The sequence below is a fragment of the Ostrea edulis genome, chromosome 5 (genome assembly GCF_947568905.1).
Source record: "Ostrea edulis chromosome 5, xbOstEdul1.1, whole genome shotgun sequence".
Lineage (NCBI taxonomy): Eukaryota > Metazoa > Mollusca > Bivalvia > Ostreida > Ostreidae > Ostrea > Ostrea edulis.
Window position 1 is genome coordinate 46,377,933 of NC_079168.1, and position 15,000 is coordinate 46,392,932.

The window sequence follows — 15,000 nt, forward strand, 5'->3', positions numbered from 1 at the left end:
CTCCTTCTTTGCTAGTAGTCAGTATAAATGGACAGTAATACATTAGAGCTCAAATCACATTTTTACTTGCAACAAAGAACTATCAAATATGCTAACTATAAAACAGACATGGTAATATACCCCTTTTTTTGTTGTTGTAGAAACGAAATAGAGAGCAATTAAATTATATGAAATAACATGAAAAATTATGTATTACATGTATTGAGAACACATCATGTATGTCCTAAAGGTATTCAATTTATAACAATCAAATTTCATATCTAATAAAGTGGAATGAATTTTGTAATTGTTTTGAAGAATTTATCAAATTAAAATAATCCATGATAGGAATTCAGAGAATTTTTATGACTACTTGATTTATTTCTATTTCACCTTGACATTTACAGTGAAGTTTATAGGGAAAGCATGTTTCATTAGAATCTTTTTAAAAGAAATTATATTTTCATATACTTAATCTCTTGGTAAAAAGTTACATAAACATTCTCTTTATAAAAATGTGAAAAAAATTAATCATTTACGGCACTGATTTTTAGAAAGTTAGATTTTTCTTCTTTTTACCAAGGGCAGATAACTTCCAAAAAGTCACAAGTGCAGAAAAATAGGCTTCCATGCAATCATTTCTCAATCATGTGAATTTGACCAACTTCACCTCTTTCATCATTATTTAACAATAAGCATTTATTTTGATTTAAATCATTCAAAATTGTTTTATCTCCCAATTTCATTACAAAGATGATTTATCAGACATCTTACCTGTTGATGTCCCCCAAAGTATTTATTTTGTGTAATTATTTTTCCAGTCTTTTCCCAGAGTTATTGTTCCGTACACTTACATATACATCTGGGTTAGGATAGACCCTCAGTACCCCTTGCTTATCTTAAGAGGCGTCTAAATGGGGCGGTCCTTCAGATGAGACTGCAAAAACCGAGGCCCTGTGGCACAGTACAGATCCCTCCCTGCTCAAAGGCCATAAGCGCCGAGCATAGGCCTAGATTTTGCAGCCCTTCACCGGTATTGGTTACGTCTCCATATGAGTGAAAAATTCTTGAGAGAGACGTTAAAATATTTACAATCAATCAACATATCTGTTGATGTCTTAAGGGTTTTTCAAGATTCTTGTAAAACAGTAAAAATGCTCAAATAGAATATGGTTTTGACTTCAGTTGTAGAAATATATGTAAGTTAATCAATATGAAGCAGATGTCAAGTGTTTCTGTCACACAAAAAGCATTGAATTGTGTAGAGATGCTGATATTGTTTGATTACACTATGCATGTAGATATGCATGAGGAAATAAAAAGTACAATTAGTTGCTTGCCCAATATTTTCCTGATATTTCATAAACTAGTTCTTAGTTTTACTTTCATTAACAGTGAAAAACTGGATATACACGTGGAATAGCACAGCTTATTTTGAGATGTTGACAGAGGTATACAGTAAAATTTAAACATAGTGAATTTATGGCTTAGATTAAAATTATTTGTCTCTAATGAACATGGATATAGCAAATTTATGCATTTAATGAAGTAAATTCCTGTTACCCTTGAATTGAAATTGAATGTATAAATCAACTTTTGTAATGAAGTTTTTGTTAGGTCACCTGAGTAAACTCAGGTGACCTATTGCAATTGGTTGTCGTCCGTCGTTCTTCGTTAACAATTGAACATTTTTAACTTCTTCTTGATAACTACCCGTCTAATTCTTTTCAAATTTGGTATAAAGCATCTTTGGGACAAGGAGGACATAAACTGTAAATTTCAGACCTCCAGCACCCCCAATTTTCAAAAATCTTCATCTCAAGAACCGCACATGTGTAAGAAAAACTAAATCCATGGTGATGGAGAGCAGGAAGGCCTCTACCAAAACTATAAATTTCATGATCCCTGTGGTAGGAGTTCTGACCCCAGGGCGGGGCCAAACTTTGTATATAGTGTTTACATGTAAAACACTTAAATAACATCTTCTTTAATGCTACTGATACTATATTGAAACTAAATGGATATTTAGAAAGAACAGGTTGTCATTTACCAAAATTGTAAATTTGATGGTCCTAGGGGTAGGGGTTTTGGTATCAGGGTGGGGCCAAAATGGTAAGTTATTAAATGTGTGAACAATAGACATTTTTAAGTTCTTCTTGATAACCATTATTCCAATTCTTTTCAAATTTGATATGAAGCATTTTTGGAACAAGGGAGACATGAATTGTAAATTTCAGGATTCCAGCACCCTTGGGACCTTAGGGCGGGGCAAAAACTGCCCAGAATTGACCTATTTAAAAAAATATTTTTCTCAAGAACCGCACGTGTAAGAAAAACTAAATGCATAGTGATGTAGAGCAGGAAGGCCTCTACCAAAATTGTAAATTTCATACTCCCCGGGGTAGGGGTTCTGACGCCAGGGTGAGGCCAAACTTGTTATATAGTGTTTACGTGTAAAACACTTGCACGGTATCTTCTTTAGTGCTATTTATACTAAATTGAAACTAAATGGATATTTAGAAAGAGCAGGTAGTCCTTTACCAAAATTGTAAATTTGATGATCCCAGGGGTAGGGGTTTTGGTATCAGGGTGGGGTCAAAATGGTCTGTTAATAAATGTGTGAACAATAGACATTTTTTTTAACTTCTTGATAACTATCATTCCAATTCTTTCAAATTTGTTATAACGCATCTCTTGAACAAGGGGGACATAAATTGTAATTTTCAGGATTCCAGCACCCTTGGGGCCTTAGGGCAGGGCAAAAACTGCCCAACATTGACCAATTTTCAAAAATCTTTTTCTCAAGAACTGCACATGTTTAAGAAAAACTAAATGCATATTGATGTAGAGCAGGAAGGCCTCTACTGAAATTGTAAATTTCATGATCCCTGGGGTAGGGGTTCTGACCCCAGGGCGGGGCCCAAGTTACTTGTAATGAAGTTATTTTGGATTTTGTGTAGGCAATAGAGAAAATGATAAATCGTAGAATAAATAAAAAGAAAATTTATTTAGCAATAAGATAAGAAATATAAAGATGTTTGAAAAACACAAAGAAATCACACTTTCACATACACACACACTCTCACCGAGAAAGAAAATATAAATTGATATAATAAACCTGGCAATATTGACAATCAATATAACGTATAATTGTCAAGACAATTCAATAGTCAATGCAACAAATTTGTCATTCCAGGCTGAAAATATAACTGGTAATAAATGTATTACAAAATGGTTCAAATAGTAGCAAATTCCGCTAACTACAGAAAAAGTTAAACAGTAATAAATTATGTTTTGTAAATACAAAATTTCTCAAATAAAATGATAAAATGTTAGTTTACTGAAACTCAATATGAAAGTTTTGGTACTCGGCACAATTCAATTGAACGCCACGTCACTCTTGGTACCACCAGGCCTCCATACACAACGCAGCGCTAACAGCCCCTCCGCTTCCAGTCCCTGACTCACAGGTCTCTCACTGGACAACGATAGTGGGTAATGCCGACTTTAAACCAATGCCAACACTAGGCCCACAAAATAATTGCTGAATCCACCACGTGGAACACCCATGTACAGCGCGGTCTCACATGTTCTGATTCCCACACCGAGCACCTACTGAAACGCTGAGAGTACTGCCTGATATGGCCCAGATAGTTTCTTAAAACCCCTCTGCACTGAAATAGCAATTACTTAACCTAAAACCTATACACAAAGCGACTTGGTTAACAACAAAATTGAAAACACAATACATGAGAAAATTAACCCAAAACCTCAAAGTTCACCACCAATTATGAACTTACACACCCGATTCCAGGGATGGTGTTTTGAAAGACACACGCTCTATATTAACATGTGGGTTAGATAAACGCACAAAATCGTTGAAGTACGCTTGAAGGTAATGCTCTTAATAACGATAATGCATTTAATAATACACGCTTCATCATTAAAACTAGTACAGAGAAAACACGAAAATTTCTTTAATAAACATTTAAAAGTTTGGTTTTTTTTTTAAAATCCGTCTTTTTTGTTTCTTACGTGATAAGTTCTTTCATTACAATGCAATAACTACATCCCAGTCGAGCCTGGACATCAGTAAACTTAAAGTAAGCATACAGGCACGATCATCTTAATTTTGAGACGCATTGTGAATTCAATTGGATGTTTATATATATTTAAAAAACGAAATGTTTGTCTTTGAAATTCCACAATATTAATTTATCAACTTGTATTAAACTATAAGAACCGGCAACGGGGTTTTTGTTTATAATGTAAATCCCATACTATGCATCAAATATCCTCCTTCAAAAAAAATATATCCAAGATCGATTTTGGATATCTCGAACCCCCGGATATCTTGAAGTTTTTTCGAGGTCCCTCGGACTTCGAGATAGAGATATTTTACTGTAATATAGCATTTATGTGTTGAACACTTAAATAACATCTTCTTTAGTACTATTGATACTAAATTGAAACTAAATGGATATTTAGAAAGAGCAGGTAGTCCTTTACCAAAATTGTAAATTTGATGATCCCAGGGGTAGGGGTGTTGGTATCGGGGTGGGGCCAAAATGGTCAGTTATTAAATGTGTGAACAATAGACATTTTTAACTTCTTCTTGATAACTACTATGCCAATTCTTTTCATATTTGGTATTTCAAGCATCTTTGGGACAAGGGGAGCATAAATTGTAAATCTGAGGATTCCTGCTCCCCTGGGACCTTAGAGGTTGGGGAAAAACTGCCCAACATTGACCAATTTTCAAAAATCTTCTCTAGAACACATGTTTAAGATAAACTAAATGCATTAATATGTAAAGCAGAAAGGCTTCTGCCATAAGTGTGAATTTCATGATCCCCGGGGTAGGGGTTCTGACCCCCAGGGTGGGTTGAACTTAGTATATTGTGTTTATGTGCAAGTTTGCTGATACTGTATAAAATTTGAATGCATACTAAGGAAAAGCAGAAAAAGATGTACAAAAAATGGTGAATTTCACAACCCAGAGTTTTGACTCTAGGATGGGTCCAAATTAGTCATATCTTTTTAAAATGTTTTAATGTTAATACACCTATTATATTATGTGAAGCCTTTCATCAGTGTATTAACTTATGAGGGCATTGAAGTTGTAAGAACACATCTTGTTTTATACTTTTGCTGCATGTTAAAATTCAGTTTATATATTCAGAACAGGAAATTTTTTCTAAATTCCGTAGCCCTTGGGAGTAGTGATAATTTTTCACTAGTACTCAGGTGACCGATAAGGCCTGTGGACCTCTTGTTTTTTATTATCTTGATACTCGTGACATTTTAGCTCACATGAGCCAAAGGTTCAAATGAGCTTTTCTGATCAAAATTTGTTCATTGTCTGTCAGCGTCATCTTAAACTTTTCACACTTTCATCTTCTTCTTCAGAACCACTAGGCCAATTTCAACCAAACTTGGCACAAAGCATCCTTGGTTTGTCGAAATGAAGGGCTATGCCCCATTCAAAGGGGAGATAATCACAAAAATTGGGTGGGTTCATTTAAAAATCTTCTTCTCAAGAACCACTGGGCCAGAATAGCTGAAATTTACATGAAAGCTTCCTGACATAGTGGAGATTCAAGTTTGTCAAAATCATGACCCAGGGGGTATGTTGAAGCCACAATAGGGGATCAGAGTTTTACATTGAAATATATAGGAAAAAATCTTTAAAAATCTTCTTCTCAAGAACCACTGGGCCAGAAGAGTGGAGATTTATCTGAAAGCTTCCTGATATAGAGTAGATTCAGATTTGTTTTAATCAGGCCCTTGGGGGTAGGGTGTGGCCACAATAGGGGATCAAAGTTTTACATGCAGATACATGTATATAAATAAATGTTCTCGAGAATCTCTGGGCCAATTTCAATCAAACATGGAAGAAATCATTCTTGGGCGAAGGGGATTTAAGGTTGTTGAAATGAAGTCCCACGCCCCCTTTGATGCCCCCTTAAAAGGGGAGATAATCATATAAATGCATAAATAGGGTGGGGTAATTTATAAATCTTCTCAAGAACCACTGGGCCAGAAAAGCTTAAATTCACATGAAAAATTTCCTGACAAAGTGGAGATTTAAGTTTGTAAAAATCATGACCCATGGGGTTAGGGTGTGGCCACAATAGGGGATCAAAGTTTACATGCGATTGTTTAGGGAACCAAACTTGATACAAAGCATTCTTAAATGAAATTTGTTAATATGAAAGGCCATACCTATCTACAAGGGCATATGATAATTAGTTAATTTGAAGTGATGTTAGATAATTAAATTTGATAAATAATACCTTTGAAAAGTTTTTTTCTGAACCAAGCTGCTTGAATAATGATAGTTTAACGCGAGCTTGTTTATTGCTAGGAACTGCTGCTCAAGTGAGTGATCGGGCCAATGGGCCTCTTGTTATATAAAGATTTCAATTTTTGTGTAATATGTTTGTCCATTGAATTTCCAAGTAAAGGTTTGTGAATAATGCAAAAATATTGGTGGTTTCATAAGAAAATTTTGTGGTAGATATTGTGTTTTTTGCAATAATAATGCATTTATAAAAGTGCATAATTTTTGTCTCTCAACCTAATTTTTCATGGTTGATTTATCTTATCGTTTGTGAAAACTGAAAATAGAATGGTATCCAGCCAATATCTTTGTGGAATAACCTTATAAAGATTTTCTTTTGCAGATGGTAAACTGTTTAGACCGGTTTGCTTTGCCAGCTTAACTTTCTGCAGAGACAAGAAAATTAGCACACCTGAGGATATGTGGGAAGGCACACATTGTTATGGTAATGCAGCGGAAATTTAGATGTATTATTTCAATTACTACATGATTTTCTTCATTGCTACTCTCCTTCCAGGGATTGCAGGTCAATCATTAATGATGGTATATTTCTTCAGCAACAGTCCCAAGATAGGATGCAAAACTAAAAACCTTACCAATTGCCCAAAGGAATTAATTACCATCTCAAATCCCAGACTTCATATTGTGGTAATGAGGGTCAAAAACCCTGCATTGCGTATTTATGAATTTTTCTTAGCACTTAGACAAAGCTTTTAAATGCTACTAGGATGTTCCGTGGATTTTTTTTTTGTGTCAAAGTAAAAAATATTTTTAGGTCTAGATGACTCATGATTCTTTCAACACCGTATGGCAGAGAAATTATGACATGGAAAAATGCATGTACAGTAATATTTTCTAAAATAAGCTAAAATAATTGGAAATATTTCAAAACGAAAGAATACTTTTGTACCAATTTTCTTTAGTTTTCTACACCAGCTGCAGACAGAGTTATGTACCTTGAATTTTCCAACCAAAGCTGCATACAGTTCCATCAGTTGTGGTTGTTTGAACTTTGAAATGGCTCCATAAATTAAACAGGGTGTAAAACCTACATTTTATTCTACATTTTTGACAATTGATTTGCAAAAACAATGTGATATTGCAAGGAGAGCCAAGACTTTACATACAAACAAATGAAGATCTTGTAAAGTTAACTGGGATTATCTCAGTCATTTATCCTTAAGGAATTGTTGATTTTTTGTAATGCAACTAAGTATTAAATTGTAATTCACTGCGAGAGGGGATATAGTAGTGTGTGTGTGTGTAATGCTGAGCTTGTAGATGCTCTACAGGTCAAATTTTTATGCCCCCCTTCAAAGAAAAGGGCACATTGCTTTGCAACTGTCAGTCGGTCGGTAGACCACGTCCGCTCAATATCTTGAGAACAATTCACTTCATCATATTGATATTTCATATGTGGGTTGGTTATGTGTAGACAAGAACCCCGGTCCAAAGGTCAAGGGTCAATACCCTCTAAAGATAGGAAGATATTGTCCGCCCATTATCTTGAGAACCCTTTGCTTGACAGACATCAAACTTAGTACACTGGTACATTCTAAAGATTAAATGACCCCTATTGGTTTTGAGGTCATGTGGTTAAAGTTCAAGGATCAAATTGGAAATAGGGATGTACTGTCTGCTCCATATCTTGAGAACCATTTGCTTGACAGACATCAAGCTTGGTACACTGGTTAATCGTAAGGAGTACATGACCTCTATTGATTTTGCTGTCACATGGCCAAGAGTCAAACTGGACATAGGAAGATGCTATCCACTCAATATCTTGAGAACGGTTTACTTAACAGACATCAAACTTGGTACACTAGTGCATCCTAATAAGTAGATCACCTCTATTGATTTTGAGATCATGTGGTCAAAGGTCAAACTAAACATAGGAAGATATTGTCCTCTCAATATTTTTGAGAACCCTTTGCTTGAATGACATCAAACTTGGTACTCTGGTACATCATAAGGAACAGATGACCTCTATTAATTTTGGGTTCACATGGTCAAAGGTCAAGGGTCAAACTGGATGTCGTAATATATTGTCTTCTATATTTTAAGAATTATTTGCTTGATTTGACACCAAACTTGGTACACTGGTACATCGTAAGGAGTAGATGACCCCTATTGATTTTTAGGTCACATGGTCAAAAGCCAAGGGTCAATCCACCGTGAACATAGGAAGATATTGTTTGCTTAACAGCTTGAATTGTTTTGGCACTACTATCAATTAAATGATTCATGTGTTTAAGTTTAAGCCTTTTACATTTTGCAGAACTGGGGGAGGGGGGGGGGGGGCATATAATATGTTTGCAAACATTTCTTTCTTGTTTTTATACACCCGTCGTTATTATGGTATAGCGATGTCTGTTCTGGGTTTTCTGTTTTTATGGGTTTTTTCTCTCTGTCACATATCAAGTTGAAACTAGCTATGTAGTTTCTTTGTGGTTTTCAGTTTAGATTGTGTTGCAGTTTTGCCCCTTTATATGAAAATTAATGTTTTAAGAAGGGTACATAATTTGTCCGGCTAACTCCTCCCACAATTTTCAAGTGAGGACCTTATTTTACTGTGTTTGTATGGGTATTGAATATGTGCATGCAAGAAGGATTATGATTTGCTTCAATTTTTGAATTTTTTTATGTTGAACTTAGTCCATTTTGAGGAAATTTACATAGAGAGTACATGATTTGTCCATCTAAATAGTGAGAACCCTCTCATATATTTGACGGAGTATTTGAATGTATGAGTATTGCAGATGTGCATGTGGCAAGGATTTGATATTCTTCAATTTTCTTTAGAAAATTATTTGTTGAACTTGGTCAGTTTTGAGGAAATATAAAGTGAGTACATGGTTTGTCCTTTTAACTCCTCTCACAGTTTTAAAGTCGGGGCCTTTGTAAACAACTTGAAGATGTGTGTATTGCAAGGATTTTGATTCTCAACACCAGCTGAATCAAAATTATTTCTGTATAAACAGCTTAGTAGTTAGATCACCTAACTTGTAATGCAAGGATCCTGGGTTTCGATCTCCGATTGATCCAAATATTTTTTCCCCTTTCTTTGCTACAATAACTTAGTAATGTCCATACACAACCTTCTGTAATGTGTAAGAGTTGACATCACATTTTTGCTTGCCATAACCAGGAACTATCAAAATATGCTCTCTGGTAATATACCCCAAGTTTTTATACGCCCGTCTTAAGACGGGACGTATTATGGTATGGCGTTCATGTCCGTCCGTCTGTCTGTCCGTCTGTTAGCTTTTTCGTGTCCGACCCGTAACTTAAATACTACAAGGCCTAGAATCATCAAACTTTGTCTGTAGATACATCTTGGGTAGAAGGTGTGTCGCACATTAAAACCAGGTCACTGTGACTTTTCATTAAGAAGATATCCGTCTGTCCGTCCGTCTGTTAGCTTTTTCGTGTCCGACCCGTAACTTAAATACTACAAGGCCTAGAATCATCAAACTTTGTCTGTAGATACATCTTGGGTAGAAGGTGTGTCGCACATTAAAACCAGGTCACTGTGACTTTTCATTAAGAAGATATCCGTCTGTCCGTCCGTCTGTTAGCTTTTTTGTGTCCGACCCGTAACTTAAATACTACAAGGCCTAGAATCATCAAACTTTGTCTGTAGATACATCTTGGGTAGAAGGTGTGTCGCACATTAAAACCAGGTCACTGTGACTTTTCATTAAGAAGATATGGCCATATATGGCAAAAACTTGTCCAGCTCATAACTTGAAAACTATTAGACCTAGAATCACCAAAATTGGTCAACTAATGCATCTTAGGTAGAAGGTGTGTTGCATCCTACTTTAAGGTCACTGTGACATTTAATTAAGGTGATATAAAAAAAAAAGTTTTAATGGGTACAATCTATACTGTTAACAATATGTGACGGGCGTATCATGTGCCGTGGCGGCGCACTTTATTTTGTAATGACAAGATAGGATGCAAGCAATGTCATGGAAAATTATAACATCGTCGAATACTTTGAATGTAATGTTTTGTTAACACAGACAGGTTGCCAGAAGGAGCACTTTGCAACTTTGAGGAAGGTTTATGTGGTTGGAGAAATGTTCAAGGCAGGGATGAGCTGGATTGGATCAGGCATAAAAACTCGACACCAACCTCTAACACTGGGCCTCAATATGATCATACTACAAGAACAACAACTGGTAAATTGCCATGAAATTTGACCACTATGATATAACTATTTATCCTATTGTTAGCTCAGCTCAAGTGAGCTTTTCTGATCACCCATTGTCTCTCTGTCTGTCCTTCTATCTGTCTGTAAACTTTTCACATTTTTGACTTCTTCTCCAGAACCTCTGGGCCAATTTCAACCAAACTTGGCAAAAAGCTTCCTAAGGTAAAAGGGATTCAAGGTTATTCAAATGAAGGGGAACACCCTTCTCCAAGGGAAGATAATCACATAAATGCAAAAATAGGGTTGGGTCATTTAAAAATCTTCTCAAAAACCACTGGGTCAGAAAAGTTGAAATTTATATGAAAGCTTTGTGACATAGTGCATATTCAAGTTTGTTCAAATCATGGCCCCCAGGGTTAGGGTGTGGCCACAGCAGGGAATCAAAGTTTTACATGCGAGTATATAAGGGGAAAAAAAGAAGCACTTGGCCAGGACAGTTGAAATTCATATGAAAGCTTCCTGACATATTGCAGATTCAAGTTTGTTTACATCACGGCCCCCAGGGGTAGGGTGGAGCCACAATAGGGTATCAAAGTTTTACATACAAATGTAAAGGCAAAATCTTTAAAAATCTTCTTCTCAAGATCCACTGGGCCAGAAAATTTTACATTTAGATGAAAGCTTCCTGACGTAGAGGAGATTCAAGTTTGTAAAAATCATGGCCCCCGGGGGTAGGTTGAGCACACAACAAGGATGAAAGTTTTACATGTGAATATGTAGGGAAAATATTTAAATATGAGCCAAGGTGACTCGGTTGAGTGATGTGGTCTATGGGGCCTCTTGTTTTATGCTATCGATACTAAATTGAAACTAGATAGATATTTAAAAGGAGTAGGCAGTTCTTTACCAAAATTGTAAATTTCATGATCCTAGGGGGTAAGGGTTTTATTCCAGGGTTGAGCCAAAATTATTATAGTGATCATACTTTTAGTTTACATTAGCTGCAAGCTTTTCTGATCACCTGTTGTCTGTCGTCTGTCTGTAAGCATTTTTACATTTTGACTTTTTCTCCAGAACCAATGGGCCAATTTCAACCAAATTTGGCAAAAAGCATTCTTGGCTAAAGAGCTTTCAAGTTTGTTCAAATGAAAGGCCCTGCCTCCTTCAAAGGAGAGGTAATCGCAATAATGCCAAAATAGGGTGGGGTCATTTGAAAATCTTCACAAGAACCACTGGGCCAGAAGAGCTGAAATTTACATGAAGGTTTCCTGACATACTGCAGATTCAAGTTTTTAAAATCATGACCCCCGGGAGTAGGTTGGGGCCAGAATAGGGGATCAAATTTTAACCTGTGAATATATGGGTAAAATCTTCAAAAATCTTCTTCTCAAGAATCACTGGGCCAGGGAAGTACAATAGGGGATCAAAGTTTTACATACAAATATATTGAGAAAATCTGTAAAAATCTTCTTCTCAAGAACCATTGGCCAAAAAAGTTTACATTTACATGAAAGCTTCCTGACATAGTGCAGATTCAAGTTTGTAAAAATCATGGCCCCCGGGGATAGGTTGGAACCACAATAGGGATCAATATATATTAGGGAAAATCTTTAAGTATTTGGCCAAAGTGACTCAGGTGAGTGATGTGGCCTATGGGCCACTTGTTTTAAGTCTTGTCCTCCTAATCATTACCAAATATGGAGTGTCAAGGTCAAAGGGAGTATTGCGTTTTCTGTATGAAGTAGGAAATAAGTCAACAATATGATGTTTTACTTAAATCTAATTGATATTTAAAAAAAAAAATGAATTTAAACAATAAAATGACCTTAGTATAATACGCTCATGTACTATCGCTACACATGTGTAGCAATAGTAGATCAAAGGATCCAATTTTAATTAGATTGTAAAATGTCTTTTCTTAGTTGTTTTATTGGTTATAAAGTTAGTAATCATTGCAGAGAAAATTTGCATAACCTGGTTATATGAATTATGAATGTTTCCTGCAATGTTTGTTATCTTCATCACTCAATAGAAACACAAAACAAAGTATTTTATTATTGAATACACCAAAATAAAATATTCCAGAATGTAAGAGTTATCATTCTTGCACTATATAAAATGCATGTAGGCTTTCACTATTAATGAATGATTTAAACATTTTTTGCTGATACAATATGCATAATTTTAATTAATATGATTTACTAAAAAGATCGAGCTATATATAGTTTTACATGTATAAGATAGATAGCATGTGGATAGTAGATCTGTGCCTGTCAATACAGCAAGGCCTGATGACAGGCGACTAGACCCTGAACAGTCAAGTGTATGAAATGATAATTACAATTTATGTTAATAAATAAATGGGTCTTTTCTATATTTGTGGTATGAACTGATATATTTGACATGGTCACCAGATTTTGTTGCATTGCAAGGAGATTCATGTTTTGGAAAATCTATCTCCGAACAACTAATACGCACCTAGCATCTCACAATGGGTAGTTCTCTCACTTTAATTTTCCGAACATCCCCCACCCCAAAATCGTTATTTAAATCATTGGTATGTTTGTCTTTTGAATTCCACTGCCATGCAACTGTAGAACAGTGATAGATTTAGTGTACAGTCATTTGACATCTCAATGCTGTGCAATTGTTAGATTTAGTGTAGTCATTTGACATCTCAATGCTGTGCAATTGTTAGATTTAGTGTACAGTCATTTGACATCTCAATGCTGTGCAATTGTTAGATTTAGTGTACAGTCATTTGACATCTCAATGCTGTGCAATTGTTCAAAATTACACCTGCTTGAAAAACTTTTATGTTTTGGGATAAGGGAGCAAAATTTATGAACTTCATAGATTTCTTGGTTTCTTCTAGACACTTGACACAAAAACTGGATGCATAATCTATATGGTGCATGAAAGATCCTAGCTAGCAAAATTTTGAAATTCACATTAGGAGTTTAGACCCATTAGGGTAGGACTATATGAATCATATCGCAAATATGTACTAAATGTTTAAATATCTTCTGCGATATTACTGAATGTCTAGCATTAGCAATATCCAAGTGCACATAATTATAGAGAACATTGAGGTCTCTACCTAAATAATATAATGCATTTGTCAGGGTTGCAGGTTTTATTGTGGGGCTACCTTATAAGCAGAATTTTTAGCAAGGATTCAATTTTGGTGTTAATAGCGAGAGTGATGAGATCGCTAAATTTGACTATTGCTAACAATTTATTACATATCGGAGGTAATAGTTATCTTTCCTGAAATTATAAAGTCGCTAAAATGAGCTCTCGCTGAATTAATCAAAAAATCACTAAATTTGTGTCTTCTTAAAAAATTCCACATCCAGTTTTTGTTTCCTTCCGAATCCCTGCCTTGGAACATTTTATACATGCCCTGTGTTTTTCAAGATCAATGAAAAAATCCCTGTATGGCTCGGTCGAAAACTGCCTTGCATATTTAGGTCACCTGAGTAAACTCAGGTGACCTATTGCAATGTGGTCTGCGTCCGACATGCATTAGTAATTGAACATTTTCAACTTCTTCTTGGTAACTACCATTCCAATTCTTCTGAAATTCGGTATGAAGCATCTTTGGGACAACGGGGACATAAGTTATAAATTTCAGGACTCGTGCACCCCTTGGGCTGTAGGTGTGGGGCAAACACTGCCAAAAATTGACCAATTTTCAAAAAAATAATTTTCTCTACAAACATACATGTGTAAGGAAAACTAAATGCAATGTGATGTAGAGTAGGGAAGCTTCTAACAAAAATTGTAAATTTCATGATCCATGGGGTAGAGGTTCTGATCCCAGGGTGGAGTCAAACTTGGTATATGGTTTTTGTGTAAAACACTTATATAACATCTTCATTAGTGCTATAGATACTAAATTGAATCTTCTAGATATTTAGAAAGAACAGGCAGGCCTAGTTCTTTACCAAAATTATAAATTTGGTGGTCCCAGGAGTAAGAGTTTTTGTATCAGGGTGGTACCAAAATGGTCAGTTATCAAATGTGTGAAAAATAGAACATTTTAAACTTCTTCTTGATAACTACTGTTCCCATCCTTTGGTTTAAAGCATCTTTTGAATTAGGACAAGTAGGACATAAATTTCAGGACTCCCGCACCCCTTGGGTCTTTGGGGCGGTGCAAAAATTGACCAATTTTCAAAATTTTTCCCTACAACTGCATATCTTTAGAAAAACTAAATGGATAGTGATATAGAGCAGGAAGCCCTTTTAGGGTTTTCCAAAATTGTAAATTTGATGATCCCTGGAATGGAGGTTCTGGCTCCAGGGCGGAGCCAAACTTGGAAACATAGCGTATTTGTGCAAAACAAATTGTAAATTTCACAATCCTAGGGGGTAAGGGTTTGGTTTTAGGGTACGGTATAGTGATTATTGTCTTTATCATTTGAAGGACTTCTTTAAATTTACTGATCCAGTATAAAAACAAAATGTCTATTTAGGAAAAGCAGAAAAGGATGCACAACAAATGGTGAATTTC

General features: G+C 35.5%; 1 protein-coding gene across 1 annotated transcript in view; it reads left to right on the forward strand.

Moving 5' to 3' along the window:
* LOC125648935 (leukocyte tyrosine kinase receptor-like) overlaps positions 1-15,000 on the forward strand; it is a 247,458-nt gene that overhangs the window by 60,442 nt on the left and 172,016 nt on the right. Inside the window, exons 7-8 of the mRNA XM_056164604.1 lie at positions 6,666-6,767; positions 10,351-10,509. Coding sequence (XP_056020579.1) covers positions 6,666-6,767; positions 10,351-10,509 — 261 coding nt within the window. The remainder of the gene's footprint in view (positions 1-6,665; positions 6,768-10,350; positions 10,510-15,000) is intronic.